Genomic DNA, 20155 nt, shown 5'->3' with positions numbered 1-20155 from the left:
CAGTACATGTGCACACCCCTCCACGTACTGACTGATGGTTCGGCCCCATTCAACTTCTGGGTCTCTAAATTGTCCACGTGGCCAGAGCTAGCCTTTTATGCCTTGGAGGTGCTGGCCTGCCCGGCGGCCAGCGTTTTGTCTGAACGTGTATTCAGCACGGCAGGGGGCGTCATTACAGACAAACGCAGCCGCCTGTCTACAGCCAATGTGGACAAGCTGACGTTCATAAAAATGAACCAGGCATGGATCCCACAGGATCTGTCCGTCCCTTGTCCAGATTAGACATTAACTACCTCCCCTTAACCATATATTATTGGACTCCAGGGCACTTCCTCATTCAATCCTATTTTTATTTTCATTTTACCATTATATTGCGAGGCTACCCAAAGTTGAATGAACCTCTCCTCTGTCTGGGTGCCGGGGCCTAAATATATGCCAATGGACTGTTCCAATGTTGGGTGACGTGAAGCCTGATTCTCTGCTATGACATGCAGAATGATTCCCTGCTGACATGAAGCCAGATCCTCTGTTACGGGACCTCTCTCCTCTGCCTGGGTGCTGGGCCTAAATTTATGAAAATGGACTCTTACAGTGGTGGGTGACGTGAAGCCTGATTCTCTGCTATGATATGAAGACTGATTCTCTGCTGACATGAAGCCAGATTGTCTGTTACGGGACCTCTCTCCTCTGCCTGGGTGCTGGGCCTAAATATATGCCAATGGACTATTGCAGTGGTGGCTGACGTGAAGCCTCATTCTCTGCTATGACATGCAGACTAATTCTCTGCTGACATGAAGTCAGATCCTCTGTTACGGGACCTCTCTCCTCTGCCTGGGTGCTGGGCCTAAACTTATGAAAATGGACTCTTACAGTGGTGGGTGACGTGAAGCCTCATTCTCTGCTATGACATGCAGACTAATTCTCTGCTGACATGAAGCCAGATTGTCTGTTACGGGACCTCTCTCCTCTGCCTGGGTGCTGGGCCTAAATTTATGACAATGGACTGTTGCAGTGGTGGGTGACGTGAAGCCTGATTCTCTGCTATGACATGCAGACTGATTCTCTACTGACATGAAGCCAGATTGTCTGTTACGGGACCTCTCTCCTCTGCCTGTGTGCTGGGCCTAAATATATGCCAATGGACTGTTGCAGTGGTGGCTGACGTGAAGCCTCATTCTCTGCTATGACATGCAGACTAATTCTCTGCTGACATGAAGCCAGATTGTCTGTTACGGGACCTCTCTCCTCTGCCTGGGTGCTGGGCCTAAATTTATGACAATGGACTGTTGCAGTGGTGGGTGACATGAAGCCTGATTCTCTGCTATGACATGCAGACTGATTCTCTGCTGACATGAAGCCAGATTGTCTGTTACGGGACCTCTCTCCTCTGCCTGGGTGCTGGGCCTAAATTTATGACAATGGACTGTTGCAGTGGTGGGTGACGTGAAGCCTGATTCTCTGCTATGACATGCAGACTGATTCTCTACTGACATGAAGCCAGATTGTCTGTTACGGGACCTCTCTCCTCTGCTTGTGTGCTGGGCCTAAATATATGCCAATGGACTGTTGCAGTGGTGGCTGACGTGAAGCCTCATTCTCTGCTATGACATGCAGACTATTTCTCTGCTGACATAATGCCAGATTGTCTGTTACGGGACCTCTCTCCTCTGCCTGTGTGCTGGGCCTAAATATATGCCAATGAACTGTTGCAGTGGTGGCTGACGTGAAGCCTCATTCTCTGCTATGACATGCAGACTAATTCTCTGCTGACATGAAGCCAGATTGTCTGTTACGGGACCTCTCTCCTCTGCCTGGGTGCTGGGCCTAAATATATGCCAATGGACTGTTGCAGTGGTGGCTGACGTGAAGCCTGATTCTCTGCTATGACATGAAGACTGATTCTCTGCTGACATGAAGCCAGATTGTCTGTTACGGGACCTCTCTCCTCTGCCTGGGTGCTGGGCCTAAATATATGCCAATGGACTGTTGCAGTGGTGGCTGACGTGAAGCCTCATTCTCTGCTATGACATGCAGACTAATTCTCTGCTGACATGAAGCCAGATTCTCTGTTACGGGACCTCTCTCCTCTGCCTGGGTTCCGGGGCCTAAATATCTGAGAAGCGACTGTTCCAGTGGTGGGTGACGGGAAGCCAGTTTCTCTGCTATGGGACCTCTCTCCAATTGATTTTGGTTAATTTTTATTTATTTAATTTTTATTTTAATTCATTTCCCTATCCACATTTGTTTGCAGGGGATTTACCTACATGTTGCTGCCTTTTGCAGCCCTCTAGCCCTTTCCTGGGCTGTTTTACAGCCGTTTTAGTGCCGAAAAGTTCGGGTCCCCATTGACTTCAATGGGGTTCGGGTTCGGGACGAAGTTCGGATCGGGTTCGGATCCCGAACCCGAACATTTCCGGGAAGTTTGGCCGAACTTCTCGAACCCGAACATCCAGGTGTTCGCTCAACTCTACTTATTAGTCGTTGTGTGATGAAGTGCGAAAATTGCAGCCCTTTTTTCCGTGCATTAATGGAAAAAGAAAAAATATATTTGCTGATCACCGATGCAGTTATCTGTTTTAAAGCCCTTTTTTGCATGTATTAGTGGAAAAATGAAAAATACTGTATCTTTGCCGCTCAGCAGTACAGTTATCTGTTTTAAAGCCTTTTTCTGCGTATATTAGTGGGAAAGCAAAAATATCTTTGCCGCTCCGTGGTGCCTTATCTGTATTTAAAGCCCTTTTTTGCGTGTATTAGTGATAAAATTATAATATATTTTCCGCTCAACGGTGCCATTATCTGTTTTAACATCTTCAGGACACAGGGCGTACCGGTACGCCCCCTGGATCTCACAGGCCGGAAGCTGTATGACTAATCCACACAGTATTACTCATACAGCTAATGCATTCAGAAACAGAAGTATCAGAATGCATTGTAAAGGATTAGACCCCCAAAAGTTCAAGTCCCAAAGTGGGACAAAAAATTAAGTGAAAAAAAAAGTTGAAAAAATAAAGTTTTCCCCCCCAAAAATTAAAAGTTTCAAGTAAAAATAAACAAAAACGTCATTTTCCCCAAATAAAGTAAAAAAAATATAGGGGGGGGGGGGAGTATCTATAAACATATCACATGACCTAACCACTCAGATGAACACCGTAAAAAATATGTCTCTCAGACTATGGAAACACTAAAACATGTTTTTTTTGTTTCAAAAAAGAAATCATTGTGTAAAACTTACATAAATAAAAATAAAGTATACATATTAGGTATCAACGCATCCGTGACAACCTGGTCTATAAAAATATCACAAGATCTAACCTGTCAGATGAATGTTGTAAATAACAAAAAATAAAAACGGTGCCAAAACAGCTATTTCTTGTTACCTTTCCTCACAAAAAGTATAATATAGAGCAACCAAAAATCATATGTACCCTAAACTAGTACCAACAATACTGCCACCCTATCCCGTAGTTTCTAAAATGGGGTAATTTTTTGGGGAGTTTTTTTGGAGTTTCTACTCTAGGGGTGCATCAGGGGGGCTTCAAATGGGACAAAAACCGTACGGCATTCCTTTCCTTCTGCGCCCTGCCGTGTGCCCGTACAGCAGTTTATGACCACATATGGGGTGTTTCTGTAAACTGCTGAATCAGGGCCATAAATATTGAGTTTTGTTTGGCTGTTAACCCTTGCTTTGTTACTGGGAAAAATGGATTAAAATTGAAAATTTGCCTAAAAATTGAAATTCTGAAATTTCATCTCCATTTGCCAATAACTCTTGTGGAACACCTAAAGGGTTAACAACGTTTGTAAAATCAGTTTTGAATACCTTGAGGGGTGTAGATTCTTAGATGGGGTCAATTTTATGGAGTTTCTACTCTAGGGGTGCATCAGGGGGGCTTAAAATGGGACATGGTGTGAAAAAAAACTGTCCAGCAAAACTTGCCTTCCAAAAACCGTATGGCATTCCTTTCGTTCTACGCCCTGCCGTGTGCCCGTACAGCAGTTTACGACCACATATGGGGTGTTTCTATAAACTACAGAATCAGGGCCATAAATATTGAGTTTGGTTTGGCTGTTAACCCTTGCTTTGTAACTGGAAAAAAATTATTAAAATGGAAAATCTGCCAAAAAAGTGAATGTTTGAAATTGTATCTCTATTTTCCATTAATTCTTGTGGAACACCTAAAGGGTTAACAACGTTTGTAAAATCAGCTTTAAATACTTTGATTGGTGTATTTTCTTGGATGGAGTCACTTTTATGGAGTTTCTACTCTAGTGGTGCTTTAGGGGGGCTTCAAATGGGACATGGTGTCAAATAAACCAGTCCAGCAAAACCTGCCTTCCAAAAACTGTATGGCATTCCTTTCCTTCTGCGCCCTGCCATGTGCCCGTACAGCGGTTTACGACCACATATAGGGTGTTTCTGTAAACTACAGAATCAGGGCCATAAATATTGAGTTTGGTTTGGCTGTTAACCCTTGGTTTGTAACTGGAAAAAAAAATATTAAAATGGAAAATCTGCCAAAAAAGTGAAATTTTGAAATTGTATCTCTATTTTCCATTAATTCTTTTGGAACACCTAAAGGGTAAATACAGTTTGTAAAATCAGTTTTGAATACCTTGAGGGGTGTAGTTTCTAGAATGGTTTTTCATTTTTGGGTGGTTTCTATTATGTAAGCCTCGCAAAGTGACTTCAGACCTGAACTGGTCCTTAAAAATAGTTTTTTTTTTTTTAATTTCTGAAAAATTTCAAGATTTGCTTCTAAACTTCTAAGCCTTGTAACATCCCCAAAAAATAAAATATCATTCCCAAAATGATCCAAACATGAAGTAGACATATGGGGAATGTAAATTAATAACTATTTTTGGAGGTATTACTATGTATTATAGAAGTAGAGAAATTGAAACTTGGAAATTTGCAATTTTTTACAAATTTTTGGTAAATTTGGTATTTTTTTATAAATAAAAAAATATTTTTTTTTTTTTACTTCATTTTACCAGTGTCATGAAGTACAATATGTGACAAAAAAAAAACTATCTCAGAATGGCCTAAATAAGTCAAAGCGTTTTAAAGTTATCAGCACTTAAAGTGACACTGGTGAGATTTGCAAAAAATGGCCTGGTCCTCAAGGTGAAATAAGGCTGTGTCCTGAAGGTGTTAAAGCCCTTTTTTGCGTGTATTAGTGGAAAAAGCAAAAATATCTTTGCTCTTCAGCAGTGCAGTTATCTGTTTTAATGCCCTTTTTTGCATTTATTAATGAAAAAAGGAAAAATATCTTTGCCGCTCAGCGGTGCAGTGATATATTCTAAAGCCCAGTTTGCCGCTTATTAGTGGCAAAATAAAAGTATATTCGCCGTCTAGCATTGAACTTAACTGTTGAAAAGCCTGTTGTGTTGTGTAAAAGTTGACAAAAAATAGGGCCCAATTGCCCTTGTGCTGTGCAGTGATATACTCTAAAGCCCAGTTTTCTATGTATTAGTGACAAAATAAAAATATATTCGCCATTCATCTTTGCACTTATTTGTTGAAAAGCCTTCTGTGTAAAAGTAGAAAAAAAGCTGACTCCTATGCGTGTTACTGCAAGGCACAGTGTTCTACACCACTATAAAGGCTCTCTGCAGTCAGGAAATAGCTGTTTTTTTATGTAATTTGCCGCAAATTTATTCGTATCAAACCAAATTTTCCCCAAAAAAATTGGCGAACTGGCGAATCAATTTATTTTTTTAATTCGCTCATCTCTAGTGAAGAACATGTTCTTTTCTGGCTTGTCACATACTGTATGTACATAAAGTGCACACCACAATGTGTAACATTCATGCTGCTCTTTCAATCCTGTGTAATTAGCTACATCTTGGTTATGTATATCTAAGGTTATGTATATTTACCTTTTTTTTTTTGTACTGATGCATTTAAAATGAGGTAATTTTTCAAATAATCTAAATTAACCTCAGAAGTACTGGTCTATTTTCGACCTTAAACTCTTAATTCTAAACTGTAAACTTGACTATACATTGCTAAAGTATGGTCAGCGTATCTGGTGTCCCTCTCACAATCCATTCTCGTTCTGTTCCTCCATTCTGCATTCCTGTCGTCTTCATTACAAACTATGTTGTGCACAGTAGGTAGTGATAGTTTGAGATCTTTCTGTGTCCCTAGAGGGCTGGAAGCTGCAAAATATTATTGAATGTATTCATAACCAACAGTATAAGGCCTAAACCTAAAAACTGTCCTCTTGATAGCTAATTAGTGAGCAGGTCCTCTGTGTGTAACGGCAACGCTCCCATTGCTACTTACCTAGAGCAGTGGTGGGCAACCTTATTAGTAAAATGAGCCAAATATCGACAAAGAAGCGATTTTTATTTTTTTGAGAGCCAAATTTTTTAAACTTCAAATATATAGGAAGGTACATTGTTATTTACTTCATAAGGGTATTCCTAACCATCTGAACATACCTTTCTCAATCCTCGACACTACATCTTCTTTCACTCCACAACGTTTTACCCTATAAGACGCACATAGGTTTTAGAGGAGGACAATATGGAAAAAAAAAAATTTCATTACACCTCAGGTCAGACCACTAATCAGAACCTCAATGTTTGAAATCTCTTTTTATTAGACAAGCAAAGAAATATGACCAAATCGCATGTAGTGCAGTACAGCGGGTGACACATCACAATCAAATCTAGTCATAGATCATCGAAGGCATAGCCTAACAATACAGGTTAGGATGTGACAACCACTCAGCTAGGGCAAGGGGCCCTTAAAGTGATTGATCTTACAAAACAAATGCGGGTAACATTAGATACATAGCAGTAAGGGGAGGGGAGGTAGGATGGGGATAACAGCCCTAACAGTGTGTCAACCCAAGGTGCAGTTAGGGTCCCGCTCAGGAACGTCTATATAACTAAGACTAGTTATATTTATCTAAGGTTATGTATATTTATCTATAACCTGGCACAAACAAGTTTTGACTATATCAATGGAGACAACTACAGGGGAGGATAGGAGGCGTGCCGAAAAGAAGGAATGTAATTAAATAAAAAGAAATAAAAGAAAAAAAAAAAAAAAGAAAAAAAAAAGGGGGTTCTGCATATTGATCGAAAGAAGTGACCGTCTTCCCATATCCTTAATCAGAGTCCCACTGTTGAGCATTGAGAAGGTTTGTCCTATAATCTAACCATGGTTGCCAGATCTGTAAAAATCTATTTCTGCTATGGTATGTCCAGCCTATCAGTTCCTCCATCAGGCATATCTGTTGGACCCTACTCCGCCACATCTTCAGTGTTGGTGGGTCAACTAATCTCCATTTTACTGGGATTAAGAGCTTTGCGGCCATAAGCAGATGCGTGGCCAAGTTATATTTTTCCGGGGCGAAAATCTGGGGTAGGGATCCAGAGTAGTTCTAGCTGGGCTGAAAGTTTCAGGGTCATTGTACAGATCCTGTTAATGGCGCTTTCTACTTCTGTCCAGAAGGATCTGATGGCAGGACATAACCACCAGATGTGGGATAAGGATCCGGTGGCAGCAGCACACCTCCAACAAAGATCCGTAGAGAGCAACCGGATTTTAAAAAGGAACTCGGGGGTTCTGTACCAACGCAACGCTGTCTTAACAGAGTTTTCTTGAATTTTTATGCACTTGGAAAAGCCGTGCGAAGATTTCTGAATCCATTTACTGTCAGTGTCACTAAATTCAAGGTGGAGTTCTTTTCCCCACTCAGCAACCCAGGGCGGTACGCTAGAATAGCTCTCACTTAGAATCTGCCTATAAATGAGGGTGGTGCATTTATGAGGTAAATTTGGCAGCAGAACATAATTCTCCAACCATGATGGATCAGGGAGAGGGGTAAATTTGGAAATCATAAACTGCCTACAAGCATTCTCAAAGTCATTTCTTTGAATGAAATCTTTACCAAGGGCAGGTACACCCGAGAGGGCAGTATAGAAGTCGGAAGTGATCTGTAAACCCTTTCAAATCTCCTAATCTGTGATGTGACATTGATAGCCAAATGGCTGATGGAGATTTAATTTGTGGGAACAGTAGTGTGGGTATTACTGAGATAGGAGCTAAGGGAGAAATCTTGTCCTGAGCAGATGTTAAGACCAAAGACTTATGGCAAATATGCAGCATTCCTCTGGTGAGTACGCTATCTACTTTGGTCCCTTCTCCTGTCCTCTCAGGTGTCCATAACCTATGGAAAAATTCCTTACCCAACAGGGCCAATTCTAAATCTACATGCATACAGAATGTCTCTTGTCTGGCCAGTTTAAGCCACCTTTCCAAACTAATAGCCTGTATATAGGTTGATAGGTCAGGGAGGGAGATACCCCCATGTTTCTTTCTTCGGGAAAGAAGGCGAAAAGACATTCTAGTGCGCTTCTTATCCCACAAATAACTGCTCATGATGGATTGTAGTTTATTAATGAAACTAACAGGTACCGATATGGGTAGGGCTCTCAAGGTGTACATTATCAGCGGCAGGATGTAGGTGGTGAGGACATTTTTCCTGCCTAGCCAGGTTAGGAAAGGAGAGCTGCTCTTAGAGAGAATAGAGGTGACTTTGGAGAGTAGCGGGGGGAAATTAAGACTAAACAACAACTTGGGGTCCATCGGGATCGTCACCCCCAAATATTTTATTGCTTGTGTAGGCCACTTGAATGGTGTGAGGGCTTTGACCTTAGTACGCAGGACAGCTGGGAGGGAAACGCCAAGGGCCTCCGACTTATCGAAATTTATCTTAAAATTTGAGATAACCCCAAAAGTTTCGAAAATCTCCATTACCTCCAGCAAAGCCTCTTCAGGATTTGACAACAGGAGCAGTAAATCATCAGGAGCAGTAAATCTGCTTAGTTTCACTCCTTTGATCGTGGGGGATTGGCGGAACTTAAGAAGAAGCTTCTCTAGGGTGTGTACAAACAAGGTGGGGGATAATGGGCATCCTTGACGAGTACCGTTTCTAATTTGGAAGGCGTTCGATAGGGTGCCGTTGACTAGTACTCTCGCAGATGGTGCAGAGTATAGAGTATAGATAGCTCTGATGAGGCCTTCAGGGAAGCCAAAGGCTTGTAGTACTTTCTCCATATAGGCCCAGCTAACCCTATCGAACGCCTTCTCCGCATCTGTGCCCAGGAGTACAAGAGGGGACTTAGATTTGATGGCGTGGGTGATCGCATGTATGACTCTACTGATATTATGCCTACCCTTTCTACCTGCAACAAAACCTACCTGTTCTTCACCCACAAGCCCAGGGAGCAACCCTGACATCCTGCTGTTAAGCAGTTTAGCCCACCACTTCAAATCGGTGTTCAGCAGTGAAATCGGCCTGTAACTTCCACATGCTTCCTTATCCTTCCCTTCTTGATGGATAATCGTTATGTGCGCTTCCTAGGCTTGTGGGGTCAGAGAGCCACCTGTAAGGAGTAGATTGCATGCCGTGACAAAATGTGGGACTAAAATATCTTTATACTTTTTGTAATATGAGCTTGGAAAACCGTCAGGTCCTGGACTCCTGCCTGAAGGGATAGACATTAGAACCTTTTCTACCTCTTCCGTTGTAAACGGTTGAAGCAGCTGATGTATATCGACCTCAGAAATTCTTGGGATGTTAATAGAGCTAAGGAACTCCGACGTGCGTGTCTCGATTTGCTGGCTGGTGAGGGGTATTGGGAGGTTATACAGATTTGATTAAAAGGAGCAAAACTCCTGAGCTATCGCTGGAGTATTAATAAGTCGGGGGCCTGAGGCTGATTTGATGGCTTGAATAAAGGATTTATTTCTTTGGTTCTTAATAAGGTTGGAGACTAACTTAGAACCCCTATTCCCATGAAGGTATTGTTTGAAGCGCAATACGAACATTCAAAAAGTCAGTGACCTTATGCCTCAAGCACTTAAGCAGAACCTCAATGTTAATACGACCTCCCTGAGATCAGATGTCAGCTCAGACCCCAAAGTAAATGACCCCCTCAATCAGACCTCAGATAAGAGCCCCAGGCCTCTCATCATCCCCATTATCAACCATGATGCCTCTCATCATCACCATTATCATCCATGATGCCTCTCATCATCCATGATGCCTCTCATATCCCCCATTATGATTCTCATCACCTCATTGCCTCAGATCAGCCCCAAGTTTCAAAAAATAAAAAAGCACTTACCTCTCCGGCTCCTGGATGCCGCTGCTCCTCACCACCCGCGCTCTGTGTTCCTCCTGCTGTTGGCTGTGCTGTGAACTGGCGTGCACAGCGTGACGTCACAGAGCGCCTCACACTGTGCGCAGCCCTGCACAGCCTACAACCGAGGACCAGGAAGCGGTGAGTACAGAGCCTTCACCGCTTCCTGGTCGTCACCCTCCTACCTATTTTTGCTACGGGCAACGAAAATGCTATCACACTGTACATGTGAGCCCGCACCTGGAAGAGCCAATATCAGGGGGCTAAAGAGCCGCATGTGGCTCTAGAGCCGCAGGTTGCTGACCACTGACCTAGAGGCTTATTTGCATATACTAAACATAATTTTTCTCAGCAATACCGGCACATATCAACATAGGACCAACACAGATGCCTTCAGCTGCCAAGTGCACATGTAACAGTTTCATAGGGAAAAATCTGCTGACAGATGCCCTTTAATAGATTTTGATTACTGTAGTTTTATGCTTGCAGTAGCTAACAGAAATAACAAGCTTTATTACTGATTAGGAAACTGCCTTCAACGATGCATATTGCAGCGTTTCTGATGTTTGATAAGTATCTACCCTCAAACTGACTAGAAGCAAAGGACAAAGAACATTACCAGGGATTCATTTTTTTTACTTCAAATTGTGTTTACTAATTAACAGGAAACTCTACGGCTCTTCCTTCTATTTTTTTTAATCTTTGATTGGACTATATATAAGTGAAACTAAGGGATCCAGTTCCTTTTTAGAAGTGAATGAGACAATTTCACAAATCTTCACAATTTTCATGAAATGATTAGACTATGGGAGCTTCGTTCTGTAGCCTTTACAAGGGCTGTTTTTGTGGAATTTTTTGGAACCCTTTTATTTGTTATGTTTGGTTTAGGCTCATCTTTACACTGGCCTGGAGCACCACCAAGTGTCCTGCAAGTTGCCTTAGCTTTTGGCCTTGGTATAGGTACTTTGGTTCAGGCTTTTGGTCATGTAAGTGGTGCCCACATCAACCCAGCTGTAACTCTAGCATTCATGGTGGGCTCCCAGATTTCATTCCTGAGAGCTGTTTTTTATATGGGAGCTCAGTTACTGGGAGCTGTGTCTGGAGCAGCCATTCTTCAAGGGCTTACTCCCTTTGAAGTCAGAGGGAACTTATCGGTAAATGGGGTAAGACATTTCACTGTATGTCTTTGTTTGGTGATGGACACATAAGCACATGGGACATTGTTGCACCACCAAAAACATAATCATTACCATAGGCCACCATGAGAACTGATAATTATTATGACTATAACACTTATTAATAACACATTGAATGTTGAAAACACCATTTGATAAGCCCAGCTATATTTATATATGATAGATGGCAAATTATGCTTAGTAGAGTGATGCTACTTTTTGTGAATGATTGTGGTGTCCATCTATGCTCTTTTTGGTCTTCCACATTCTCCTTCACGTCTTGTTTTATAAATGATAAAACAATTAGTTTTACATAATCATGTTAAATTATAGGGTAATTGGCTTCCTGGATCCTTGGCTTTAGCCAGTCTAGAGTTATCTTTATTGAGACTATTAGTTTTGTAGACACAAGGGTTGTACACAGTCATACATCATTAAATCATGTTCAATTGCTCCTTTGCTTTGAAGGTAATATGTGTATATTAATCTTCTTTTTTTTCTAGTTATTTAACAACACAGATGCTGGAAAAGCTTTTGTTGTTGAGCTTTTTCTAACACTTCAGCTAATCTTATGTATATTTGCATCTATTGACGATCGAAGGACAGATAATGTGGGTTCACCAGCTTTGTCTATTGGATTGTCAGTGACACTTGGACACCTCCTTGGTGTAGGTATCAGAGCTTGTACACAAGATGCCTTGCAAAATTGATATACTGTAGATAACAGAAAATGTTTTTTTGTTTGTTTGGGAGATGTGTAAAATTTGGAGAAAGAAGTATCATCACACATCTACATCGAAAACGAAATTCTTATTTCTTATGCTCCTCACCTCTCTTTTGAGGGGTCCCTTATCAAGTGGCTGTGACAAGTCAACTATAGAATGATTAGAGATGGTATTGTCCACTATCTCTATACCTTTAAATTATGTTTCTATTTACTAATGATCCAAAAGTATATACAGTTTATGAAAGACAGCAAAAGAAAAGAAGGCCACAAGGGCAGGAGAAATATGAGAGAGAAGGTTGTGGATCATGAGGTCCTGGACACTCCATCCTTTGAATTGAAGTGTAAGAATATTCAGAACAGGATATTTTTGGTCTCACTGTCTTAGTTTGAGTTCATTTGATAGTTTCCAGCATGTTTCCAGATGTGCCCTGACTTATGGTCGACTCGAGATGTCCAGAGATGAATGGCATGAAATAACTAGCCTTAAAAAACAAAATTTCTAAATATCTTGTGCCCATAAAAAGATAAGGAAGGACACATCTGATATCTATAGCTCAGAACCCTCAGGGTTGTCTAGCTACAAATAATTTAACAGGGCAGAATGTTGGAACAGGTGTTAGTGAGGAGAGACTTTGGATAGGATGTATGGATTATATTTGCTGTATTTAGTTATCTGAATAGCATAGATACGGTAAGGTGAAGAAAAAGTCAAAGCAACACACAATTTCCACACTACTGGAATCTATTCTGTTTGTTTCTTACATATGACAAGGTGTTGAAACTTTACCATGTGAACTTTATTTTTCACTGTGCACATAACTTTGTCATGGCCAATGATAATACATAATAATATATTCTAATAATTCTAGACCTGGCTTTGGATATATCTGGTTGATTTAAGTCAAAAAGTGAACCAAAGTGTGATAGAGTGGAATTCATTTCAAAAGTTCAAAAAAATTTATATTAGAAATCATAACCTCATATAAAGAAAAAGGTCCGCAAGCATGTTTAATCAAAATCATGTTATTCTTCAATCTTAAAACAAGTCAAGAGGCAAGCTAGAAAAAACAAGTATTTTTGTGCAAAAACAGATCTTTGCCTTCACTGAAAGCTAAAAAGGACAAAAACATAGATTGAAAATGTTTGAATTGGTACATTTTTATATGAGGCTACTTTCACATTTACAGTTTTTTGGGGATCCGTCATGGATCTGCAAAAATGCTACCGTTACCATAATACAACCGCATGCATCCGTTATGAATGGATCCAGTTGTATTATGTCTTCTATAGCCATGACAGATCTGTCTTGAACTCCATTGAAAGTCATTGGGGAACGTATCCGTTTTCTATTGTGCTAGATTGTGTCCGAGAAAACTGATCCATCCCCATTGACTTACATTGTGTTCCAGGCTCCGCTTCGTCAGCCGGACAGCAAAACGCTACAGGCAGTGTTTTGGTGTCCGCCTCCAGAGCGGAATGGTGACTGATCGGAGGCAAACTGAGGCATTCTGAGCGGATCCTTTTCCATTCAGAATGCATTAGGGCAAAACTGATCCGTTTTGGACCGCTTTTGAGGAACCTGAACGGATCTCACAAACGGAAAGCCAAAACTCCAGTGTGAAAGTAGCCTAAGGCTTTATACCTACTATTGGTCTGTTTTTGATATTTTTGCTCAGTCAGGAATTTTGTACTTGGCACTATTTTTATCAACATAATTTTTTTAAGATCTACTACACAGGATGCTCCATGAACCCAGCAAGATCCTTTGCACCAGCAGTAGTGACAGGGATTTTCGATGCTCATTGGGTAAGTTTGCCCTTTTGACTTTTTCAGTGTGTGACCAAAGGTGTTTTGTGGATTCCATGCCATGATGATGTACATGTGAGATGGGTTGGGTTGTTTATCCAAATTGCTGGCATAATTATTAGGTTAGTAATTTTGTAATCACTAGGTAAATGTATTATACTTTTGTATGACTGTATAAAATCTTCTGGATTAATGCTGTTTTACCAGTGATATATTCCCATGTCTATCCAAAAAGCATTGCTTGCATTTTAATGTGAATTGCCCTTTTATGTTTGTTCATGGTGGTTCATGTATGTTCACATTTTTATGTTACATTTTCTTTAGAATTTTTGGTGACTTTCTCAATTTTTCATGTCACTATGTATATTTAAAAACAAAGGGGATCATTTATCAAACTGGTGTAACGTGGAACTGGCTTCATTTCTCATAGCAACCAATCAGATTTACCTTTCATTTTCATCTTTGGAAAATGGAAAGGAGGAATCTAATTGGTTGCTATGGGCAACTAGGCCAGTTATACTTTATGCCAATTTGAAAAATGACTCCCAAAACCCTAAAATTCTGTAATTCTCATGCTGGCCACTAACCCAAATAATAGTCAGATATCAGTCATCTCAGTTATAGAATCAGTCATCTCATTATAATTACAGACAGGATTACAATAGCTGATACCACCTCTGTATAGATAACACAAGACTACTGTTCACAATAGGAGATATCACAACTTGCATATTCCCTGTACAATGACCTTTGCACAGATCATGCCTAGAAAACTCTCCCATGGAAGTCAATGAGCCCCCTACAGTGTATTTTACCTGTGGCCCATGATGGCTGCTGCAAAGCATATCCTCAACTTCAGTCCTCAGGGCCAAGATTTGAGAATATCCCACAGAATGCTTACCTGCGGTAAGTCCTGATGCATTGACACTAATGATATCACCTGCTCAATAATAAGGAAATCCTGAAAACATGACCAGCAGGTGGGCCTTGAGCAGGGGTGCACTGCCAATGAGGCGAGGTGAGGCAATTGCCTCACACAGCACCAGGTAGGGGCAAAAGGGGTGTAATCGAAGGGCCATGCATATTCAATTGCATCGCTGTATCCAGGACGACAATACAGTTGAATGCCGCGACGGTTCACTGGAGCAATGTCTCCCTGGCCCACTGTTTCCTCCAATAGGCTTTAGTCCTAGTTCCTGTAGCCTATCAGAGGCTGAGCCGGGCTGCATAGAGCTCAGGGCACAGACTAGAAGAGGTCTATGCCTTACACTACATCGCTGACAGCAGAATGGAGGTAAGTATTTTGAATTTATTATTTTTATTTGGCAGCATGCTGTTTGGCCACAGTGGGGTGGTGGTCGTTATTTTGTAACTGGAGAAAGCACTATGAGGACATTGCGGCTGTAAAAAGGAGCATTTTTGTACTGGCACACATTATAAGGGGCCACTATGGGGGTAATTTTTTGTACTGGCACATAAGGAGGCATTTCAGTTTTCGCCTCAGGGAGCAGAAAGGCTGGATGTACCCCTTGCCCTGAGGACTGGAGTTGAGGAACACTGCATTAGAGCAGTGGTTTTCAACCTCTGGTACTGCAAGGTGAGGGGGTTTGCGGGAATTCCATAGCGTCTAGCAATGTTTCATTGCTGTTTGCTAGTGCTTTTCAATATTTACCTGTCCTCAGGACTAGTGATGAGCGGCAGGGGTAATATTCGAATTCACAATATTTTGCAAATATTTAGTAGAATATTCGTGAATTCGAGATTATTTTCTTGATCGTGAAAAATCGGCAATGCAATATTCGTGTAATGCGTGCGAAATACAGGCGTGGGTCACTAAAGCTGCATTTTTCAAGCTGCTAGAAGTTTCCTGAGACTGGAGAAAATGATTGGCACGGCAGAACATTACAATAGCTTTATATGCAGATAGAGTGCTCCAATATGTTCGCGATTGCGAAATCGGCACCAATGATGCGAAGGTTTAGGCACAATACGTGCAACTTCACACTTTAGCAGGTCTGACTACTTATTAGTGATTGGTGCACTAAGTATTGTTGTGAACTTGTGACATCACAGCACTGTCTCTCACTATCCATCCTCTCCATTCACTTTTAAGGGATTTCCAAAAAGACTCGAGTCATGTGCCATACAAAAAAATAATAATAGAAATAGCACAGGAGGCAGTTTAGACATCAATACAGGAAATAATTCTTTACAGTTAGAGTAGTCAAACTATTTAATGCCCCACACTGAGAGTTAATAATGGCAGATAAGCATTTACATAGGGCTGGGTGCTTACCTATTTTCGCCGTATAAGACGCACTTTTTCTCCCCCCAAAATGCGTCTTATACGGCGAATGCAGTCAGTTTTACATCGCAAGAGCAAGTGGGGACTCGGGGAGGGACTGGGTGGAGGAGCTGGGGGCCGGCAATAGCGGCGGGGCGGTGCAGTCACTGTACTATAGCCCCGCCCCGCCGCTCCGGTATACTAATATAATATGTCTTATTCAATTAATAGTTATTAAATATGCCCCTTTATTCCTAATAGTACCTTAAATCCTAAGCGCTTCAGTACAATGCAGGCCGGGTGGGTGGCAGCGTAACTCCCTGATGTCACGTGCCTGCGCCGCCTACTTTATGAATGAAGCAGGCGGCGCAGGCAAGTGACGTCAGTGAGTGACGCGCCGGCCCCCCGGCCTGCCTGCCTCCATTGTACTGAAGCGGTTAGGATTTAAGGTACTATTAGGAATAAAGGGGCATATTTAATAACTATTAATTGAATAAGACATATTATATTAGTATACTGGAGCGGCGGGGGATCTGTGGATGGCACAGTTATGGGCTGGGAGGGTCTGTGGATGACACATGTATAACAGTGCCATCCACAGATCCCCCCCTGTAACAGTGCAAGCCACAGATCCCCCTGTAACAGTGCAAGCCACAGATCCCCCCATAACAGTGTCCGTCATCCACAGATCCCCCCATAACAGTGTCCGTCATCCACAGATCCCCCCCATAACAGTGTCCGTCATCCACAGATCCCCCCATAACAGTGTCCGTCATCCACAGATCCCCCCATAACAGTGTCCGTCATCCACAGATCCCCCCATAACAGTGTCCGTCATCCACAGATCCCCCCATAACAGTGTCCGTCATCCACAGATCCCCCCCATAACAGTGTTCGTCATCCACAGATCCCCCATAACAGTGTTCGTCATCCACAGATCCCCAGTAATAGTGCCATACACAGACCACCATTAGTACCAAACCCACCAAACACACAGCACACCTTTTGGTTAAAAATATATTTTTTCTTATTTTCCTCCCCAAAAACCTAGGTGCGTCTTATAGGCCGGTGCGTCTTATACGGCGAAAAATACGGTAATAGCAAATGGCCTCGAGGGCATTATTTACCATAACCTACTGATTAATGGGGTATAATTGTTCAGGAAAAATCAACTTTATGGACCTGTGCCTTTTTTTTATCCTGTGCAACTATGTAATTGGATAAGTGATATATTTGCATTTGGTACAGAGTGAGACAATGAATAATTATCATTTTTACCTATCACCTACATTATTCTCAGGTCTTCTGGCTGGGACCAATGTTCGGTGCCATATTAGGATCCCTGATGTATAACTTTATACTGATTCCAAACACCAAGACCTTCTCTGAAAGAATAGCGATCCTGCGAGGGGAGCTGGAGCCTGAAGAAGACTGGGAAGAGAAGGATATACGTAGAAGACAATCAGTAGAGTTACACTCACCCCAGACAATACCAAGAAGTGGGATGACTGAAAAAGTCTGAGTAAACTGCAGAGAAGAAGACCTAAGGTGACCAGCCATAGTGCTTGAGTGAAGGACCTCTGATTTGTGCCGCATCTGGTCACAAGTATGTTTGGTTGGATTTAGCATACAGTATAATACATAACCATTTAGGGCATGAAAACATAATGTACAACCAGTGTTTGGTCAGTGTAAAAAAAAAAAATCATTGTACAAATCTATAATTTTTCTCTGTATTCTCGCTACCACATACAGTACAGCGGTCCCTTAAAGGGAATGTATCTGACATATTTTGTGTTACTAATTAAAACCAGATAGTGATACATTTTCTTGTGTCTATACTGCTTTTTATTTTCTGATAGTACATTTTTTTTATTATAATTTCTGTATGATGATGGGGCAGACATTTTACTTGAGCTGCTGTTAATGGTATTCAGAGATATTCTTTAAAGCAGCCACATGAATCAGAAACCTGCAGCCTTTGGACATTCATTTACTTTGGGAGAGGTTTGTGCACAGTGTGCAGAGGTCACTGCAAAGCAGGCATGCTCAACCTGCAGCCCTCCAGCTGTTGCAAAACTACAACTCCCATCATTCCCAGACAGCCTACAGCTATCAGCCTACAGAAGGGCATGGTGGGAGTTGTAGTTTTACAACAGCTCTAGGGCCGCAGGTTGAGCATCCCTGCTGTAAAGGAAGGAGGACTATATAGGCTGTGATCAGCACCTGTTGTGAATGGTGGATTCTGTGTTATCTACTGTGTATATAGGTGTTCCTCTTTATTGTAATCCTTCCTATGATGATAATGAGACGACTGCTGATAAGTGATCTCTACAGAACAGGAAAATACCAACCTTTGATGTGGCTCTGTGGCCAGACTAAGGCTAGTTTCACACTAGCGTTCGGCTGTCCGCTCGTGAGCTCCGTTTGAAGGGGCTCACGAGCGGACCCGAACGCTTCCGTCCAGCCCTGATGTAGTCTGAATGGATGCGGATCCGCTCAGACTGCATCAGTCTGGCGGCGTTCAGCCTCCGCTCCGCTCAGCAGGCGGACACCTGAACGCTGCTTGCAGCGTTCGGGTGTCCGCCTGGCCGTGCGGAGGCGTGCGGATCCGTCCAGACTTACAATGTAAGTCAATGGGGACGGATCCGTTTGAAGATGCCACAATATGGCTCAATCTTCAAGCGGATCCGTCCCCCATTGACTTTCAATGTAAAAGTCTGGACGGATCCGCTCAGGCTAATTTCACACTTGGCTTTTTTTTGCCAATTTAATGCAGACGGATCCGTTCTGAACGGAGCCTCCGTCTGCATTAATATGATCGGATCCGTTCAGAACGGATCCGATCGAACGCTAGTGTGAAAGTAGCCTTAAACTGCAAGATATCAGTATTTTTTTAAATATACATTTTTTAGATGCCATATTCCCTTTAAATGGCATCTGTCAGCAGGTTTGTACCTATGAAACTGGCTGACCTGTTACATGTGAGCTGAAAACATTTGTGTTGGTCCCATGTTCATATGTGCCCGCATTGATGAGCCTCTAGGAGCAACAGGGGCATTATCATTACTTCTAGAGGCTCAGCTTTCTCTGCAACTGCTGCACCCTCTGTACTATTATCTACAGGACCAGATGTGATCATGCTTACACTGCCTGGAACTGTCAATTAGGGCTCATGCACACGACCGTATGCCCTCCGAGACATATGGTCCGTGAGCGTGCCATATGTCCCGGAGCGGCATACATTGTGCGCACGGAAGCGCACAGCATCATAGTTTACTATGATTCTGAGCACATCGAGCCGCCTGCGTGACTCCTGTCCTGTACTCATATGATCATAAGAGTGCAGGACAATAGCCCTGTGGGCGGCCTGATGCACACAGTATCATAGTAACCTATGATGCTGTGTGCTCCTGTGCGCACGATGTATGCTGCTCAGAGACATATGGCTCGCTAATTTTTCACATAATATTTGCAATAAATTCGTGAATTCTAGAATTCGTGATCTCCAGTCATTATTTTTGCGATTGCGCAAATCGCCACTAATGATGCGCATATTTTTTGTGCAATACATGCAACTTCACATTTTATCAGGTCTGAGCGGATATTACTGATTGGTGCACTAATTTTTGTTGTGACATCCCAGCACTATGTCTGTAGCATGTATGTATGGACAGCAGAGAAACAGTAATTCCTGTCACACTACCTAACACCCAGATACAGTTGCAAGAAAAAGTATGTGAACCCTTTGGAATGATATGGATTTCTGCACAAATTGGTCATAAAATGTGATCTGATCTTCATCTAAGTCACAACAATAGACAATCACAGTCTGCTTAAACTAATAACACACAAAGAATTAAATGTTACCATGTTTTTATTGAACACACCATGTACACATTCACAGTGTAGGTGGAAAAAGTATGTGGACCCTTGGATTTAATAACTGGTTGAACCTCATTTGGCAGCAATAACTTCAACCAAATGTTTCCTGTAGTT

General features: G+C 42.0%; 1 protein-coding gene across 2 annotated transcripts; it reads left to right on the top strand.

The window, feature by feature from the left end:
• Positions 1-10901: 10901 nt before the first annotated feature.
• On the top strand, positions 10902-17981 carry LOC122931930 (aquaporin-2-like). Of its 2 annotated transcripts, XM_044286020.1 has the most exons (4): positions 10903-11327; positions 11843-12007; positions 13792-13872; positions 17457-17981. In XM_044286020.1, the coding sequence occupies exons 1-4, from the start codon at positions 10959-10961 to the stop codon at positions 17676-17678; spliced, it is 837 nt and encodes a 278-aa protein (XP_044141955.1). In that variant the 5' UTR covers positions 10903-10958; the 3' UTR covers positions 17679-17981. The 2 variants fall into 2 exon arrangements, with proteins under 2 accessions (XP_044141956.1, XP_044141955.1); XM_044286021.1 differs by lacking the exon at positions 11843-12007 and having other exon boundaries at positions 10902-11327.
• The last annotated feature ends 2174 nt before the right edge of the window (positions 17982-20155 follow it).

This window comes from Bufo gargarizans, chromosome 3 (assembly GCF_014858855.1).
Source record: "Bufo gargarizans isolate SCDJY-AF-19 chromosome 3, ASM1485885v1, whole genome shotgun sequence".
Classification (NCBI taxonomy): Eukaryota; Metazoa; Chordata; class Amphibia; order Anura; family Bufonidae; genus Bufo; species Bufo gargarizans.
The sequence above is the reverse complement of the archived record's forward strand: the minus strand, read 5'-3'. Positions and strand labels throughout refer to the sequence as shown.

Coding starts and splice junctions, on each gene's coding strand:
- LOC122931930 (XM_044286020.1), top strand. CDS start 10,959: ATGATTAGACTATGGGAGCTTCGTTCTGTAGCCTTTACAAGGGCTGTT. Junction 11,328..11,842: donor GGAACTTATCGGTAAATGGG/GTAAGACATTTC, acceptor TTTTTTTTCTAG/TTATTTAACAACACAGATGC. Junction 13,873..17,456: donor GGATTTTCGATGCTCATTGG/GTAAGTTTGCCC, acceptor CATTATTCTCAG/GTCTTCTGGCTGGGACCAAT.